Source organism: Schistocerca americana, chromosome 7 (genome assembly GCF_021461395.2).
Source record: "Schistocerca americana isolate TAMUIC-IGC-003095 chromosome 7, iqSchAmer2.1, whole genome shotgun sequence".
NCBI lineage: Eukaryota > Metazoa > Arthropoda > Insecta > Orthoptera > Acrididae > Schistocerca > Schistocerca americana.
This window is the reverse complement of record NC_060125.1, coordinates 177,518,533-177,539,102: the sequence shown is the minus strand read 5'-3', so window position 1 is coordinate 177,539,102 and position 20,570 is coordinate 177,518,533. Positions and strand designations below refer to the sequence as shown.

At 44.6% G+C, this 20,570-nt stretch overlaps 1 protein-coding gene across 1 annotated transcript in view; it reads left to right on the top strand.

The window, feature by feature from the left end:
• The window catches only part of LOC124622827 (microtubule-associated protein futsch), a gene marked incomplete at its 5' end in the record, with an annotated part of 138,820 nt that overhangs the window by 48,227 nt on the left and 70,023 nt on the right, over window positions 1-20,570 (top strand). Inside the window, 2 exons of the mRNA XM_047148619.1 lie at window positions 10,148-10,320; window positions 11,412-11,579. Of these exons, the coding sequence (XP_047004575.1) occupies window positions 10,148-10,320; window positions 11,412-11,579 (341 nt within the window). The remainder of the gene's footprint in view (window positions 1-10,147; window positions 10,321-11,411; window positions 11,580-20,570) is intronic.

The window sequence follows — 20,570 nt, the reverse complement described above, 5'->3', positions numbered from 1 at the left end:
AGCAGACATAGGGACCTTAGTCAGAATCTAAATAAGTAGTATTCATTGACATCCAGAGCCTTTATGTTTAACGAGTGAAGGAAGTACTTGTAAAATACAAGTTGATGATAGTTTAAACTTCGTCCGGAAACGGCACTCAAAATAAAGCTGCGCCAATCGTAAAAAATATAACGATTCGCATTTACACTACTGGCCATTAAAATTGCTACACCACGAGGATGACGTGCTATACACGCGAAATTTAACCGACACGAAGATGATGTTGTGATATGCAAATGATTAGCTTTTCAGAGCATTCACACAAGGTTGGCGCCGGAGGCGACACCTACAACGTGCTGACATGACGAAAGTTTCCAACCGATTTCTCATACACAGACAGCAGTTGACCGGCGTTGCCTGGTGTAACGTTGTTGTGATGCCTCGTTAAGGAGGAGAAATGCGTACCATCACGTTTCCAACTTCGATAAATGTCGGCTTGTAGCCTATCGCGATTGCGGTTTATCGTATCGCGACATTGCTGCTCGCGTTGGTCGAGATCCAATGACTGTTAGCAAAATATGGAATCGGTGGTTTCAGGAGGATAATACGAAACGCCGTGCTGGATCCCAACGGCCTCGTATCACTAGCAGTCGAGATGACAGGCATCTTATCCGCATGTCTGTAACGGACCGTACGGCCACGTCTCGATCCCTGAGCAAAAGATGGGGACGCTTGCAACACAACAACCATCTGCACGAACAGTTCGACGACGTTTCCAGCAGCATGAACTATCAGCTCGGAGACTACGGCTGCGGTTACACTTGACGCTGCATCACAGACAGGAGCGCCTGCGATGGTGTACTCAACGACGAACCTGGGTGCACGAATGGCAAAACGTCATTTTTTCGGTTGAATCCAGGTTCTGTTTACAGCATCATGATGGTCGCATTCGTGTTTGGTGACATCGCGGTGAACGCACATTGGAAGCGTGTATTCGTCATCGCCATACTCGCGTGTCACCCGGCGTGATGGTATGGGATGGCAGTGGTTACACGTCACGGTCACCTCTTGTTCGCATTGACGGCACTTTGAACAGTGGGCGTTACATTTCATATGTGTTACGACCCGTGGTTCTACCCTTCATTCGATCCCTGTGAAACCCTACATTTCATCAGGATAATGCACGACGTCATGTTGCAGGTCCTGTACGGGCCTTTCTAGATGCAGAAAATGTTCGACTGCTGCCCTAGCCAGCACATTCTCCAGATCTCTCATCAACTGAAAACGTCTGGTCAATGGTGGCCGAGCAACTGGCTCGTCACAATACGCCTGTCACCACTCTTGATGAACTGTGGTATCGTGTTGAAGCTGCATGGGCAGCTGTACCTACACACGCCATCCAACCTCTGTTTGACTCAAGGCCCAGGCGTATCAAGACCGTTATTACGGACAGAGGTGGTTGTTCTGGGTACTGACTTCTCAGGATCTTTGCACCCAAATTGCGTGAAAATGTAATCACATGTCAGTTCTGGTATAATATATTTGTCCAATGAATAACCGTTTATCATCTGCATTTTTTCGTGGTGTAGCAATTTTAATGGCCAGTAGTGTAGATCTTACCGTTCACAGTTTCGTGGATGATGTTACCCTGTGTATGAAGGTCACCAGAGAATTGTAGCGAAAATATGGGAAGGTCTACAGAGTATAGGCGCTTGGAATTGTCGCTTTACCGCCAATATAAATAAATGTAACGCATTGAGCGTAAGTTGTCAGAGAGACAAATTACTGTTCAATTACATGACAAACGATCAATCACAGGAAACAGTACCACCTGTAATGTATACATGACTATATGTTCAGAAACTCCTTGGAACTAACAATGGCGGCCGTAGAAGGGACTGGTTGACAAGTTTCTCCAGTATACACCTTAGTTCCCTCCTCTTCCCTCGCCATTATTCCTCATGAACAAGCCGGTTGCTGAACGCTGAGGAGCGAGCCCAAGCCAGCTGACACGAGCAGATCCGTGGACAGCCCTGCAGTTCCCAAATGGGGGAGATATTGATTGCCACGCTTCAGCCGCTGTTTCGAGTATTTCTACCGGATAAAGATCGGATGATTTAGTGCGCCAGTCGAAGTGCGATAAGGTGCCTGAGTTTTCACGAAACTAGAAATGCGTGGGTGCTGCCCTGTTTACAAAGTTGTTATCGACTTGGAAGACGGGAGTGTCTACAGAATGCTCATCATAAAATTGTAGAAGAAAGAGCAACACTTGGGCACCGAGAATGTTCAAATACACGTCATGCTTCAGCCCTAATTACACTCACCACACACTGCAAAACAAACGCCTCATTACTAGGGATGGGAAAAAGCGACCGTATAAAACCGATACCGGCATTTTAGCTCTCAATAACCGGTATTTTCTGGTATTTCTTTGGTCTCGGCTATAACAGGTGATTTTTTTTTTTTTTTACTTTTACCTAATAACCGGGTAAAAAAACCCAATCAATTACCAATACCAGCAATTGTAAAATTTTTGGCTTTTAAATAAACCGTTTCTAAAAATGAGTAATTTTATTTGTAAATCTTCCATTGCTTTGAAATATTGCGTTATTACAGAAAATGGAGAAGAATCCCTCTCGTTCCACACACCTGATCTGACTCCTTGTGACTTTTTCTTTTCCCTAAACTGAAAAATTTCGTAAAAGATGGTCATTTTGGGAGTCTGGAGAACATTCTAAAGAATGTGAACGATATATTAAAGACCCTACCAGTTGACTCCTTTCAGCGCTACTACCAAGGCTGGGAAGACCAACTCGGCAGGTGTATAGCCATCGAAGGGAGCTACGAGGCTCACTTCAAAACAAATGCACACTATTTTTGTAAAAATACAGTTTTCATTCTGCATGTGTGAAAGTTTTACAGTGTGCAGATACATCTCTCCCGCTTGTTTTCAAACTTAGTTCAACCTGTTCCCGTGAGTGGTGCCGTCACAGCATGTCTTCAAGATGGCTGCTACACTTGACGTTCGTCAGAAGCAACGTGCTGTCATAGAATTACTGTGCTGTGAAAACGAGACAGTGGGAAACATCCACACGAGGTTGAAAAAGGTGTACGGAGATGCTGTCGTCGATCGCAGTACAGTTAGTCGGTGGGCAAGCAGGTTACGTGATGAAAGCGGGCACGGCAATATTGAGGATTGTACTCGCAGCGGCAGGCCTCGTACTGCACACACTCCAACCAATGTGCAGAGAGTTAACGAACTGGCGACTGCTGACAGACGCATCACAGTGAACGAATTGTCACGCTACGTTGGAAAGGGGGAAGGAAGTGTTTGCAGAATACTGAAAGTTTTGGAGTTAAAAAAGGTTTGTGCTAGGTGGGTTCCCAGGATGTTGACAGTGGCTCGCAAAGAAACAAGAAAAACGGTATGCAGCGATCTTTTGGAACAGTACTAGAATGGTGGCGATGAATTTCTTGGAAGAATTGTGACAGGTGATGAAACATGGCTCCATCATTTGTCACCAGAGACGAAGAAGCAATCAATGGAGGGGCATCATGCAAATTCACCGAAGAAAAAAAAAAAATTCGAAACCACACCTTCTGCTGGAAAAGTTATGGCTACGGTGTTTTTCTATTCCAGAGGACTCTTGCTTGTGGACATCATGCCAAGTGGAGTCACCATAAATTCTGATGCATATGTGACGACACTGAAGAAACTTCAAGTTCGACTGAGTCGTATTCGACCACATCGGCAAAAGCAGGATCTTTTGCTGTTGTACGACAATGCACGGCCACATGTCAGTCAAGAAACCACGGAAGCGATCACAAAACTCGGATGGACAAAACTGAACACTCGCCTTACAGTCCTGACCTGGCTCCATGTGACTATCATCTCTTTGGGAAACTGAAAGACTGTCTTCGTAGAACAAGGTTTGAAGATGATGACTCCCTTGTGCATGCTGCCAAACAGTGGCTACAACAGGTTGGTCAAGAATTTACCCTGTGGGTACACAGGCGCTGGTTCCAAGATGGTTGAGAGGGGTGGAAATTATGTGGAGAAACGAAAATATTGTTTCTAAAGGATGTATCTACACACTGTAAAACTTTCAAGAATGTAGAATAAAAGATGGATTTAAAAAAAATAGTGTCCATTTCTTTTGGAGTGACCCTCGTACTTTGAAGGGGAGAATGTTGTTGTTTGAATAGAATGAAACCTTTGGTACATAAAATATCAATCTCATTATCTTTCCCGGACACGTCCTATTTCAGAAGATCGGTCTTTTTTAATACACCTCGGTTGTTTGGTAGAGCTGGGTCAAGGAGTAACTCTGTTTTCGTCAGTACAATTTTGTCACGTCTAATTCTGTCGAGACCCATTCCGGAACCAATTTAAAGATTTTTCATTTAAGTGCGCATAAAGTAAGTTCCTCGTGTAGAAGTGTAATAACTAGTGTGTAAAAGGTTGTTCACCCGTGCAGTGCCTCGTTAACCGCAGGCGCCTGGCGGGTGGACACTGTTCACGGTCGGCCCTGTTGAGGCAGGCAGCACCCCGTCCCAGCCCGCGCTGTGTCCCAGCCCGCGCTGTGTCCCAGCCGCGGCGCAGCGTCGTTTCAATCACGTCAGCGCTCCCAATTAAACGGCCTCCCATCATCTGGCGAACGGCTAATGGCGGCTGCTCGGGGCAATTGGGACACGCACAAAGAGCGCCGGCTCAATGTGTGCGCAAAAAGGCTGCAACCCCCGCCCCCCGCTGTCGGCAACTGCCGGAATGAGGTCGCCCCCCAGGGTCCTCTTTTTGTAGCGCCCGACACTGAATGGGCGTGGCCCGATGCGCCTTCAGTCTTCTTGCCTCCCCCTACCGACGTTCCATTATCGCGGAATCGTGGGACGGATGACTCGAGGTCGTGTCCCGACGAATCCACTCACGAACCGACATCGGGAGTCGTTACTGAGACACTGCTCGAAGGCACAGCACACAAAATAGTTCGATGAAGTACCGTGCAACGAGGGGTTCCTTAACTTCCGTCCTGATGGGAGGTTCGTGAAATTAAATATCTCGTATACTTCACTTCACTCTCCATTGAACATCAATCACTGCTAGGATAGCATAATTTTTGTTGTTATTGTTGTTATTTAATTTATTTTCGCTTCAGGCAACATTGACCATACAGCTCGCAATAATTACAACTACAAAGAAATAACATAAAACTTTGAGTTGAAGTAAACGGACAGAATCGGCGATGTGGATGGGGTGAGGGGCGAGTAAGTAATGCAACACAATTTTTTTTCTCGTCCAATTTCAGTTGAAAAGTGCGAAATTTGTTGTGGGACATCATGGAATATTTTCGCTTCAGCCCCTGTAGTATCATGAAGTTCGCATAGGCGTTCTAGGTAGCTTTCACAACGGCGTCTGTAACGTAAGTGCGTTCCAAGCACAGAGCTGTCATTGAGAGCATCTCGGATATTCATAGACGCTTGCAGAATGTCTGAGGAGATCTGGCAGTGAACAAAACCACGGTGAGTCGTTGGGCGAGGCGTCGTCGCAACAAGGTCACGCAAACCCGTCTGATCTCCCGAATGCCTGCCGACCGCACACAGCTGTGACTCCTGCAGTGTTAGAACGTGAGGACACTCTCATTCGAGGTTGGGTTGGGTCGTTTGGGGGAAGAGACCAAACAGCCAGGTCATCGGTCTCATCGGATTAGGGAAGGATGGGGAAGAAAATCGGCCGTGCCCTTTCAAAGGAACCATCCCAGCATTTGCCTGGAGAGATTTAGGGAAATCACGGAAAACCTAAATCAGGATGGCCGCTCATTAGAGGTGATCGACGGTTCACAGTCAGACACCTCATGCTGGTGCTCAAAGATATCTGCCTTCGCTGCGTAACAGCTCTCCTGCGAACCTAGGTTCTGAGATTCTGTAAAGTTTGGAAGGTAGGAGACGAGGTACTGGCAGAAGTAAAGCTGTGAGGATGGGGCGTGAATCGCGCTTGGGTAGCTCATATGGAAGAGCACTTGCCCGCGAAAGGTAAAGGTCCTGAGTTTGAGTCTCGGTCCGGCACACAGTTTTAATCTCCCAGGAAGTTTCAACACGTTATTGACTTGCTCAATTTGTGAAGCTCTTTCTCTTGAATAAATCATCCATTGTTTCTGTATTTGTAATCACTTGTTTGTCCGTACGTGTACGTAACATCCTCCGATTTCTGTGCCATTTGGGTAATTGCCTTGTGATGTATTTTTTTTTTTTTCGGAGAGTGTAATTTTCATATTTCTGGAGACCCTGGAAGTGAAAGTAATTTTTATAAGGCCTTAGCTGCGTGAGCAAATTCAGCTCTTTAAAATTCTGATCTCGATGTTATCAACGGTAATTAATAGCCACGCGCCCCACGGATACAGATTTCAAGGACATTAAGAATGAAATACAGTCGCATTAGCGTTAATTTTCGACATCGTTCACACTTAATGTCTTAACATTTATATATCCCACAAACTCGTCTAAGAAGATTATTTTAGGGTACGTGCCTTGTTGCTAACTGATATAACTTCTCCAAATATTTTACAACATAAAAGAAATGTTCCTAAGCCGAATGGAAGTACATGGTATCTTCTACGTAGACCACTAACAAGGAGAAAAAGAAAAAAGAAGCAAACACCACAACACGTTCTTAGCTCATCCCTAAAGAATCAGTAAGTACATTATTTCACAAGTAGACTCGTAACGTGTAACATGTTATTTGGCATCATCTTGAATTTCTTTGAATTGACAGGCATGTCAGTTTCGCATGTGTGGGAGAAAGTAATAGAGAAATCACACTTTCTGTACTTGCGTGAAGTTGTTAACATGTTAACGGCACAGTGATTACTTCAGTTTATATTTTCTTAGCCAAGTTGTTTTCATCATTTGTTGGAAAAAAAATATGGATGGTGTGTTGTGCCTAGATTCATAATGTAGCGAATTCTACGGGTTTGTTACTGGAAAGTCAAATGATTTAGACGACGGCATAGAGTTTGCCCACCGTTTAATGCGGTATTTACGAAATCGCTTCTGCCACAGATTTTTTGTTTCACTATATACAAAATTAAGAATACATAATGAAATTTATAAGCAAAATTAATCGGGTGGAGGAATGCCTATGTGGTGACAGTATGTGCAACGGATCGCTTTGATGTAACCTGACTGCAAAAGGACATGTTAGCGATTAAGTTTGCAACGAGCAATATTTTTTTCCTGAGCTCTTAAATCCATAGTTCTTTTTTAATCCAAAGAGTGTCATAATCTTCTGCATTTGAAGCAGTGTCCTCTGGAGCATGCGAGTAATATACTTTCCTTAACTTGAAATATGGTGGTGAGATCTATTATTGTCCACAGGTAACGAGAATGTGTGCAGGAGTAACTGAAAAGCGATGAGATTAAAAATACAATGCATTTAGATTTTTTGCTCTAAGTTGCAATGTTGATGAACCTGTACGTGGACATTAAGTATATACTGTGCCAGCATTTGGAAGGAGCGGAAATCAGGTCCTCCTCAGGGTTATCATATATTCCTCTAAATCGCCTTAGAAGAATGCTGTGACTGTTCCTCAGTCTTGTCCTTTTAGAGTTTGCGCTCCTTCTCTAATGGCATTCTCAAAAATAGAACGTTAAAATTAGGTTAGGTGTACTTTTTGTTCCATAGATATGTAGTGAGGATATCCTAAACGATATAGCGCATCTCATAAAACAATAACACGCGGTACGTATTTATAGAAAAAAAGAGATACGCTGAGCTTGCATAGATTCCAAGCGAAATTGGCCTCTGGAACACTAAGCCTCCTTTATGCGAGACAGTCGCTGTGGACGAGTACAGAAGCCGTCTATCGCCTTCTACATCTACATCTACATTTATACTCCGCAAGCCACCCAACGGTGTGTGGCGGAGGGCACTTTACGTGCCACTGTCATTACCTCCCTTTCCTGTTCCAGTCGCGTATGGTTCGCGGGAAGAACGACTGTCTGAAAGCCTCCGTGCGCGCTCGAATCTCTCTGATTTTACATTCGTGATCTCCTCGGGAGGTATAAGTAGGAGGAAGCAATATATTCGATACCTCATCCAGAAACGCACCCTCTCGAAACCTGGCGAGCAAGTTACACCGCGATGCAGAGCGCCTCTCTCGCAGAGTCTGCCACTTGAGTTTATTAAACATCTCCGTAACGCTATCACGCTTACCAAATAACCCTGTGACGAAACGCGCCTCTCTTCTTTGAATCTTCTCTATCTCCTCCGTCAAACCGATCTGGTACGGATCCCACACTGATGAGCAATAAGTATAGGTCGAACGAGTGTTTTGTAAGCCACCTCCTTTGTTGATGGACTACATTTTCTAAGGACTCTCTCAATGAATCTCAACCTGGTACCCGCTTTACCAACAATTAATTTTATATGATCATTCCACTTCAAATCGTTCCGTACGCATACTCCCAGATATTTTACAGAAGTAACTGCTACCAGTGTTTGTTCCGCTATCATATAATCATACAGTAAAGGATCCTTCTTTCTATGTATTCGCAATACATTACATTTGTCTATGTTAAGGGTCAGTTTCCACTCCCTGCACCAAGTGCCTATCCGCTGCAGATCTTCCTGCATTTCGCTACAATTTTCTAATGCTGCAACTTCTCTGTATGCTACAGCATCATCCGCAAAAAGCCGCATGGGACTTCCGACACTATCTACTAGGTCATTTATATATATTGTGAAAAGCAATGGTCCCATAACACTCCCCTGTGGCACGCCAGAGGTTACTTTAACGTCTGTAGACGTCTCTCCATTGATAACAACATGCTGTGTTCTGTTTGCTAAATACTCTTCAATCCAGCCACACAGCTGGTCTGATATTCCGTAGGCTCTTACTTTGTTTATCAGGCGACAGTGCGGAACTGTATCGAACGCCTTCCGGAAGTCAAGAAAAATAGCATCTACTTGGGAGCCTGTATCTAATATTTTCTGGGTCTCATGAACAAATAAAGCGAGTTGGGTCTCACACGATCGCTGTTTCCGGAATCCATGTTGATTCCTACATAGTAGATTCTGGGTTTCCAAAAACGACATGATACTTCTGAGAAAACCATATGAAGACTCAAGATACACGCGCATTGTCATCTTCCCACTCTGTCAGCTGAGTTGCAGCAGTGAATGGATGTGGCAGTGTTGCTTTTGGTGCCTCTAAATCTTTAACATGTCTGAAGTAAGTTTTGTGAACAGCGTTAAGCGATAAAATATGGTGACATTGCCATTCTGTTAGGGACGTCAAAGGACTTAGAAGATCATACGAATGGAATCGACAGTGTCTTGAAAAGAGATTATGATGTGAAAATCGACCAAAGTAGAACAAGGGTAAAGGAGTGTACTCGAATTGAATCAGGATGTGTCGAGGTCATTTGGTTAGGAAAGGAGTCATTGACAGTATTGAACTATTTTGCTATCTACGCAGTAAAATAACTAATTGATGGCGTAAATAAAGAGAACGTAACAAGTAGGCTGGCAATAGCAAGAATAATTTTTCTGACAGAGAAATAAGTTAACTCCGAATATAAATTTAAGTGTTAAGAATTGTTTTGTGGAGTACAGCCTTATAGGGAAGTGAAACGTGGACCATAAACAGTACAGAAGAGCGGAAGTTCGTGACATGCGGTGCTTTACGAGACTGCCGAAAAGGAGATGCAGAGATCGAGTAGCGAATGAACTAGTACCGACCTCAGTCGTTGAGAAAATAAATCACCGCGCAACTTGACTAAAGAATGGATAAGTTGACAGCACACATCCTGAATAATTTGGTAATGGAAGGAAGTGTTCGGGGGTGAATGCCGCAAGCAGGTTCAAAGGGATACAAAGTGCATTCGTTATGCAGATATGAAAAGACTTGCACGAGATAGTCTCGCACGGTATCTGCACCAAACCAGTCTTCGGATTGATGACTTCAACAACAAACCATCAACAGATAAGTCTGTTTTAAGGATGAGCAGCGTTTCGCATTTAGCTACAAAGTCTTTGTAGCATCTCACTTTGTCTGCAGAGAACACGGAGAAAATTTTTTAACTCACCTTTGCATGTTAACATTGACCACTTATGCACCTTGCTAATTTTTCGAAAGTAATGTGAAGTAATCTGGTGTGTTGTGGCTTGTTGCAGGAGAGAGACTGATCCAGTACGCGACGGAGAACCTGGTAACTGAAGTACTGATCCACCCACAAGTGAACACACTGCTGCAGTGCGTTCGCAACCTACTATCGAGCTTCACCAGGCACCGACACCTTATACATGCCGGCTACACCTTCGCCGGAACAGGATCCTGGGTCCTGCAGGTAAATCACCTTAGACTCAGAATTTTTAGAACCATAAAAGCAGCCTACAACTTAGACTTCTTAACGTATAAGAGCTTTACAGTCATGGGGCATGACAGAAATATCACAAAACGCAACAACTACTGCATGCCCGATGTTACGTGCCACTTCGCGCAGGTAATCTGCGACTAAAGGAATAGACAGAACCAGTAAACCCCCTACACACACAGACATCCGATTCTGTAAATAATCGAACTCCCATATATAAGACAGCTTCAAACGCCTGATTACTTTACAAATAAATTAATGTGGTAAATTTTTAACGTTTAGGATGTAAAACATTTATGGTTGTAGATGCAAAACACTAATTATGCTGGTTTTATTTGTTTCGGATTATTCACCCATACACTTAAGAATAAGTTAAAACCAAAATTGTTTATAAATAGTTTGAAATAACGTTTAAAGTCTTTTGGAAGTTGTTAAGTGCTATCATTCTGAACGACTAGATGATTACAGCGTGGTTTATTTCCGTGCCGTGAGTTACGCTGCGTCAAAACGTACGAGTGTACATGGTTTCGAACTTCAATACTTAACCTATTGTGTTAAATCTTTAACGTAAAATTATACCTTCGAATGAGTAGATTAAGACAAAATTTTAAATTTTTAATTTCGATCCATCAGCAACCATCGTCCGAAGTACTAAGCTACATTGCCCATGTAGTAGGTCCTTTATAAGTATCGTGTCCGCCATACAGCAGTTTCGAATGTCCAGATACACAGGAGAGTTAACAGATATGGCGGAAAGTAGTGAAATTTTCATTCGATGTAATTACTTGAGGCCATTTAAATGTCATGCGTAGCTGTTGCGACCAAAATTAAGCAAAGATTATCACACATATTTGACAATCATTTCAACTACTTTTATCATCACTTCAAACCAAAACTCAGTCGCTGTTATTACAGAATATAGTTTTAGCCTGTGATTTAAACGTCAATAACACCAAATATTGTTTTATTTTCTTCCCAAGCAATTAATGCATCTTGTCGACAGTGAGTTGTAATACGAGTTATATGTTTGTTAAGTGAGTAACAATTGGACTTTGTGCTTGCAGGATGGCACTTTTTCGCTGGCGGACTTGACGGACGCCTTCCAAGAGACCGAAGTGCAGCGAGTTCTGCGCGCCTACGAACACAGCATCACGATCGACGTACACTGCGCTCCAGAAGGAGACTGGACTTCCGAACGAATGTCGCGAGAGCCCTTCAGCCGATACTGCAAGGTACAGTGCGTCGCCCGGCGACCAGAGTCATGTGGCCACCTTTGCTACACAAGCTGCCCAAACATCATACAGGCGCTAAACCGTCGCAAAATGAATATTTGTAAATGAGTAACCAATGATCGGACAAGGTCAGCTGCAAGCACTAGTTATGTTCTTCTTCATCTTGAAAGCCTACCGCAGTCTTAAAAAAATTACGCCAAATGTTCAATTAAAATTATGAAACTAGTTTTACACCGATTTTCAGTCACTTTTCAGGCATGACTCCATGATGACAATATCTGACTCGGAAATTTGAGTGATAATAGTAGTGCTTTTCGCAGGCGCAACGCGATATACATTGAAAGTTTCTGAAGTTTTAATAAGTTTAAGCCAGGAGTACTGTTGCATTAATGAACAGGCAAATATAGAGCTTCATCTTGTAGACTAAACTCGTGCAAAACAAATGTACCTGCCATACGCGTGATATAAAACTAAGCACACGGATCAGGAACTTTGAAATCCTGATAAACAGTGACAAATATACGTAGAAAGAGCAACTGAAGGAGACTCTTGTGAAGACGGCCAATGAACTCGCCCCCCTCACGAGAAGAAGTAAGCATCCGTGGTGGAATGAAGACTGTGACAAAGCAAAAGCCCAAAGATAGACACTCTGAAGGAGGTGGAATTGTAAAAAAAAAAAAAAAAAAAACAAGAAAAATTGGGAGAACTTTTTGGAACAGAGAAGACTTGCAGCTAAGGTAATTCGAGGAACCAAACGGACCTCCACACAAAACCAACTAAACCAAGTCGAAGAGAGGTTAGCTAAGAATAACTAGAGAGATTTCTACAGAACCTTCAAGCAGACACTCAGAAAATACAATCCCTCAAGCCTCCACTTCAGAGACTCGCAGGGCAAACTGGTTTTTAGCAACAAGGACAACTGTCGCCGGCCGAAGTGGCCGCGCGGTTCTGGCGCTGCAGTCTGGAACCGCGAGACCGCTACGGTCGCAGGTTCGAATCCTGCCTCGGGCATGGATGTGTGTGATGTCCTTAGGTTAGTTAGGTTTAACTAGTTCTAAGTTCTAGGGGACTTATGACCTCAGCAGTTGAGTCCCATAGTGCTCAGAGCCATTTGAACCATTTTTGACAACTGCCACCTCTTAGCTCAGTACTTTAAAAACCTACTCAGCTGTGATCCACCCAGCGAAGACTTCAACTACAAACAAACCACACCAAACCCGGACTCACAGCTTCCTTCACTGGAAGAAGTTGGACAAATCATTCAATTTCTAAAGGATAAAAAGGCAGCTGGAGAGGACTCCATCGTTGCTGAACTCTGGAAATGTGCTGGCAGCAACGCCGTGGGTAAGCTCACAGAGATCATCCAGGACATTTGGGAAACAGAGAAATTGCCACCTGACTGGAACACGGCTCTGGTCCATACGCTTCACAAAAAGGGAGACTTTACTCATCTGAACAACTGCCTTAGAATTTCTCTTATCTCAGTAACATACAAGATTATCTCCAAGGCGTTACTAACAAAGGCATAAGATCAAGTGGATAGTAAACTGGGAGAATATCAGGGAGCCTTCAGGAAGACTCGATCCTGTGTTGAACAGATCCTCAATCTTATAACTGCACTGGCATACTCCAAGATGAGAAAGCGAAAGGTGGTCGTCATCTTTGTTGATTTGAGGAAGGCCTACGACTCCGTTGATAGAGAAACGCTTAACAAAATACTCCAGGAACTAGGAATAGACAACAAAACCTGCCGACTCATTCTGGGAACATTGACCAACACCCATTCCAAGGCCAAATTTAGAGGTGAGACCTCAGAAAGCTTCGAGATAAAAACTGAAGTGAGACATGGGGATGTACTCTCCCTTCTCTTCAACAGTAATAGCCTACACTGTACGTGCTTGAGCATTGTCCTGCAAAATGATGATCAGGTCCTGCAGAAAGTGTCATCATTTCTGTCTCTATGCTGTTCATTTTTGGAACACAACATAAGAGCAGCTTATAGACAGAGCTGTTAATGATTTGTTTGGCTGACGGGGCTGCTAAGTGCTATACCACTTATTGCATTCCCCTGACTTAAGCCCTTGTAAGTTCAACTTGATTTCTAAACTGAAGAAAACACTTCACAGCATTCGCGGCTACAAATTCGTCGGGCAATAAACCGCGCAGATCCAATTGTCAACACAAATGTCACTGCTATGAGTATCCTACGACTTCCACATCGCTGGCAACGGGTTATACACAATGCTGGTGACTAATTTGAAGATCAGTAAAACTTTGAAACCCGTATCTATTTTGTACGAGCTGTAAATAAATAGATGCCACTATTAAAGATCCAGCCCTCGTATAAACACGCAGCCTAACAAAAATAGTGAAGCACCCAAAGGGTAGAAGGACACTATTTGAAACTCCACGGGTTGAGAGTGTATGTGATGTTATTTCAGTGATTATAAGACCGGGTCAAATTTACAAAGGACTCGGCAGAATGAGCCCACTTACCAGTAAGGCGTTTCTTCCCCTCTGCGCTGGATGCATGCACTGTTTCGTTTGGGAAGTGTGTCGTAAAGCCGTTGTATCAAATGGTTCAAATGCTCTGAGCACTATGGGACTTAACTTCTGAGGTCATCAGTCCCCTAGAACTTAGAACTACTTAAACCTAACTAACCTAAGGACATCACACACATCCATGCCCGAGGCAGGATTCGAGCCTGCGACCGTAGCGGTCGTGCGGTTCCAGACTGAAGCGGCTAGAACCGCTCGACCACGTCGGCCGGCAAATCCGTTGTATCCTTAGGCTGTTGTAACTGGTCCTTGTCATCATGTTCACCGGCACTGATTTGGAGTTGGACGTCCGAATTGATGACACACATTCTACCACGAACAGATCTAGGGATCTTGTTGGTCACGATAATACCTCAACATCATGCAAATAGTTCATAGAGGAACGTTCCATGTGGAGCATTTTCCTGTTGAAAAATGGCACCGTGATAGTGTCGCATATGAGGTAACACATGAAGACGCATGATGCCTGTGACGTGGAGTTGTACTGCCAGAGTTCCGTCTGTCACCACAACCGTGACCTAATGTCACACTCAATGGCCCCCACTCCAGCCCTCCAGGAGTAATGCGACCTTGCCTCTGCAAAACACTGGAAGGATGGGTCCTACGAAGCCACCACACTCGCCCATGATAGTCGTGCGGGGTATAGCTGAAACGCCATTCTTCGCTGAACACTGCGACATCTTTCATCAGCAGTCACTGCTTTTCGGTCACAGCAGCTCTCCAAATAGCACCATTTGTCTTGTGGTAGCTACGCATGGGACGGTAATATCCTAGTCCGGTTGCTGCTGCTCTGCGACCTATGCTGTGGGGACGCTGAATGTTACAGGGGGTTGATTAATTGTTCTCATATGGCAGGCGCGAATGTGGTGGGCTTACGACATGCCGGGTGCACAATACGGCGATCCTTCCTTCTGGTGGTCACACGCGGTCGACCGGAGCCCTGGGAATGGTACGTCTCACTCCCTCGTCCCCATGCTGTCCAACATCGGGCCGACGGTCGCATAAATCGGGATATTGAACGATTCGATAACCGGCCAAATGGAGACCCACAATAATGCCCCTTTCAAATTCTGTCACATGTTGATTGCAGGAGTATGTGGCATCTCCGTCTACCCCACAGCAATCAGTCAACATCTGACGCTGTTCACGCTCCTTATACATTGAAGCGCCAAAGAAACTGGTATAGGCATACGTATTTAAATACAGAGATATGTAAACATCCAGAACACGGCGCTGCGATCGGCAAAGCCTATATAGGACAAGTGTCTGGTTCAGTTGTGAGAACAGTTACTGCTGCTACAATGGCAGCTCATCAAGATCTGAACGTGATGTTATAGTCGGGGCAAGAGCGATGGGACACAGCATCTGCGAGCAACGATGAAGTGGATATTTTCCAGTGCGACCGTTTCACGAGTGTCCGGTGAATCTCAGCAGTTCGGTAAAAAAATCAAATCTCCGACATCTTTGCGGCCGGAAAAAGACCATGCGAGAACGGGACCAACGACCACTAAGAGACTCGTTAGCGCGACATGAGTGCAACCCTTCCGCAAATTGCTGCAGATTTCAATGCTGAGGCATCAAAAGTGTCAGCGTGCGAACCATTTAACGACATCGGCTTTCGGAGCCGGAGGCCCACTCATGTACCCTTGATGACTGCACGACACAAAGCTTTACTCTTCGCCTGGTCCCGTCAACACCGAAATTGGACTGTTGGTGATTGGAAACATGTTGCCTGGTCGGACGGGTCTCGTTTCAAATTGTGTCGATCTGATGTACGGGTATGGAGACACCAGCATGAATCCATGGACCCTGCATGTCAGCAGGGGACTGTTCATGCTGGTGGAGGCTCCGTAATGGTGTGGAGCATATACAGTTGGACTGATATAGGACTCCTAATACGTCTAGATATGACTGACAGGTAATACGTACGTAAGCATCCATTCATGTCCATTGCGCGTTCCGATGGACTTGGGAAATTCCAGCAGGACAACGCGACACCTCCCACATCCAGAACTGCTACAGAGTGGCTCCAGAAACACTCTTCTGAGTTTAAACACTTCCGCCGGCTACTGTACTACCCAGACATGATCCTTATTGAGCATATCTGGGATGCCTTGCAACGTGCTGTTTAGAAGAGATCTCCATCCCCTCTTACTCTTACAGATTTATGGACAGCCTTGCAGGATTCATGGTGTTAGTTCTCTCCATCCCTACGCGTTCATCCACGTCGTGTTGCGGCACTTCTGCGTGCTCGCGGCCGTGCACGATAATAGGCAGGTATACCAGTTTCTTTGGCTCTTCTGTGTATATCATACCAGATTCGGCAATAACTCTAAAAACAAACAACGCTAATGCACTCTGGTGGCCTGTCTACCTGTTACAGAGAATTGCATCTCCAATCGCTTACGTATCCGCCGACGGTGTGTACGTGTGCCAAGTTGCATTGACATCCGACCATGTCTTCTAGGCGCTTCACTTTTTGTCAGGCAGTATAAATGATATGAAATGGTGCGTACACATAAAACCAGTAGCATGGGAGGCGAACCACATAAAATTCTTTGCAAGATTCCGGGAAAGGCCATAGTACCTGTAAAGAAAATCTCATACATGACGTTCTTTGAAAAAATCTAGACTAATGCTCCAACTTTTGGAGTTCATATCGGGAGCTCATAACAGCAGCCGTGCTGATAGGATCATGACAGGTCGATATAGCCCCCACGAAGTTTAACAGGGGCACTCGGGAAACGTAAATTCAAATCTTTTAGGGGAAAGAGGTGATGCAGTTGTGTAAATGTAGAAAGGGTGTATTTTGAGAAGACACTGCGAAATTCTGCTGCCGCCACATATACCTTGCATAGCGATTATAAGAATAAGGTAACAGATCGGGACGCATACGGGGGAATACGGAGAAATCACCTCTCCATCGCTCAGTTACATCGAAAATATTCGTTCGAAGCACCCTCCACCACACACTCTACATTTGCTTGTAGATTACTTAAGCAGATGTGGAATGAACAGTGGTATTCACCATATGCTCTGTGCCTCGAAACCTACAGCAGAATGGGGAAAAAACTGATGCCTTTTTTGGAACCAGCAACATTTATCCTCTGGAAAATGTGTGCTCCAGTGCAATGAGTGACGGATTTTTGACCTTTATATCCTATTTAGGCGTTGTGCACGCCCCACCGGATTCGCTATCGAAGCCGATCTTCATGCATCACAACAGTCAGTCAGTGGTGTGTAATTCCAGATCACACACAATATACACACAACCGACGCAGCCGTTTGTCCGTGTCCCGTCACGCGAGATGGCTCGCATAATGCAATTACTGCATTGTCAGTAAATAATTAATCTCCATAAATAACAAAAGCCGGTACCGGCCGTGCCCATTCACACAATGCGTGTCAGCTGCAGAACGCCAGCCATACGTTATTGCATCGGAAACATCTCGATTTCAGCGCGTGCTCAGAGTGGTACACCACCCCTAGCGATTTCCCGTTTCTGCGCAGACAGTGTTGATGTAGACGGGTGTTTGGAGCTGCGCTGCCGTGGACCAATGTGTCTGACTCGTCGCCCTCCGCCGTTTAATGCGATTTCCAAGTGTACCACGTGTGTCTTTTTCCTTAAGAAAATTCAGTGACAAGGTTGCGATCCCTCCACATGAGACATCTCGCAGATTCCCTCGGCCTCTCTCTAACGTGATGAAGCAGGAAGGGTGCGTTCTTGAGGACAAAAACTTAAGACGACCCGCAGCTCTAAAAGACATTCTAGCGAATTACACCCCCTTGGACTAGAAAGGCAAGATGTTCCCGGGGGAAGCTCAACGGCGACCCGTGGAAAATTGATCGAGCGGAGGAGGGAGGCTACCAGAAATGTCGACAAAGGTCAAGCAACTCGATTCGTTCGACGAGTTCTCCTTCTTCCACCTCCCCTATCCCCTGGACTGCCATTTCAGTGGCAACGGAGCGTGCGGAGACGAGAATCGAGGTTGGCCAGGGTGATGCAATAACGTATTATATGCGGGCGAGGAGTGTAGGGCACAAAAAGTAACTCACAGAGGCCTTGCATAGCACATAAAACTGGCAGGTTGCGCTGCAACTGTAATGGCTCTGAAGGTGTGCAAAATTTTAATGAAACCGCTAATCATTACAAAGACAAATGCAACAGTAGCCTACAGTAAAAATGTTAGAAAAACGTATAACAATTTATGTTTGATGTAAGTAACCTAGAGTTCATTTTAAAAAGGAAACTATGCCTGATGTTCGGTCACAGGTTCGAATCCTCCCTCGGGCATGGATGTGTGTGATGTCCTTAGGTTAATTAGGTTTAAGTACTTCTAAGTCTAGGGGACTGATGACCTCAGAAGTTAAGTCCCGTAGTGCTCAGAGCCATTTTTATGCCTGATGTTCAGCAAATATTATTTATTTGCTTATGAACTGGCTTTCAGCTTAATATGCCATCGTCAGCTGGAAACTGAATGTAATTTAACGCCTACATTATTTAATGGGAACATATTTCTGTAGTCTTACAACCTGCCTCTGTTGTTTCTCTTTCTCTCTCTCTCTCTCTCTCATATATATATATATATATATATATATATATATATATATATATATAATGGTTGGAACTTAAGCAGTGGCAACTATTTATTCACAACCGATACAAAAGAGTTAAATGTTTGCACCTGTTACTGTCCTTCATAGTAGTCACCAGCGTTGTGTAGAACCCGTTGCCAGCGATGTGGAAGGCGTAGTATACCGTTAGCACAGCCTATTCTGTTGATGGTGCGAATGGAGCGGTCTACTGCCTGTCGAATCTCTGGAACAGGTCTGAAGCTAATGCCACGAAGTGGTTCCTTCATCTCCGGAATCAAATCAAAGTCACAAGGACTTAAGTCCGGGGAGTATGATGGACGGTACAGTACTTCCCAGTCCCATTGACCGAACAAAGCAGCCACAGCTTGCGCTGTACGCTCCCGCGCACTGTCGAGCAAAATGATAGGTGGGTTGCCCAGAAAGTGTCGACGCTTCTTTCGCATGATCGCAGGTGATGCTCCAAAAACGAACAATAATACTGTGCATTGACGGCCTGCCGTGGAGGAACGTAATGCGTTAGGATAACACCATCACAGTCGTACAGGAGAATCGCCATAACTTTAGACCGCTCCATATGCACCATCAACAGAATAGCCTCTGCTAACAGTATACTACGCCTTCCACATCGCTGGCAACAGGTTCTACACAACGCTGGTGACTACTTTGGAGGACAGTAACAGGTACAAACATGTAACTCTTTTGTATCGATTGTGAATAAATAGTTGCCACTATTTAAGTTCCAACCCTCGTTATTTCTCCCTTGAGGGACAGCATCGGCGTTGGATGGACTGTTAGTGTTTGAATCGCACCTGCTCTGTAGCCGACCAAAGCCAGATGCAAGAATTTTTAAAATATTAGTGAAATATATATATAAGAAACTATCAGCCTCGATTACGGTAATGAAATCAACCTTTACCTAAGTTTCAGCCCAAGTAATTGAGCCTTCTTCAGAAGATGTACCTGATTCTATAATATGTCTACGAGGACTTGGTCTAGAAATAAAACTGAAACAGCCTTTATTTGTAGACCGTGCCCTCGTAGATATACTATAGAAACAGGTATAACTTCTGAAGAATGCTCAATTACTTGGGCTGAAACCTAGGTAAAGGTTGGTTTCATTACCGCAATCGAGGCTGATAGTTTCTTGTGTATTAGATTATCACGATTGCTGACTGGGCTGCAATGTTGAAAGGTCTAAAATACTAGTGAAATATATGTTTATATGTTTGTAGTTTGAAAAGTGATGGACTGAAAGATGAAAACGTTGATAGTTAAACGTTGTGAATTTCTTGAGGGGGACATGTAACAGCAGTATGGGGACTTTGGGAGGGTGGAGAGTACGTAATCCGGAGAGCAGCGTGTAGGAAAGTCTTAGAACGGGTGTCTGGTGCTGATATATTGCTGCCATGACGGAGAGCAAACTGAGTACTTTAGGCGTGGCTACCAGTGAAAGGCTAGGAATGGGAAGGAGGTGGTTCTGATGTGGGGAAGGAAAAGAAAGGACTGTTCCATCTGGAGGGATGGGTGGCAGTGAAGATGTACATAACCCTGATTTATACGAGCGACATGCTTGCTTCAGTAATTCTGATTACTTGTTGTGCCAGATGCCGGTGTGCAAATCAGCAGACAAGCACGTCGTGACTGAGTCAATGATATCAAAATCGGCTGAGTGTTCCCAATGTAGAGTTCCAAAGCCTCGTGCATGCATGATTAGATTGCATGCGCAGAAATGGCAGACGGTAACTCGACTGTTGAAATCGGAAGGTACTACTCGCGAAATTCAAGCCGCCACTCAGCACGGTGGCTGATGGTAGCGACCAGAAGGCATTTCCCATT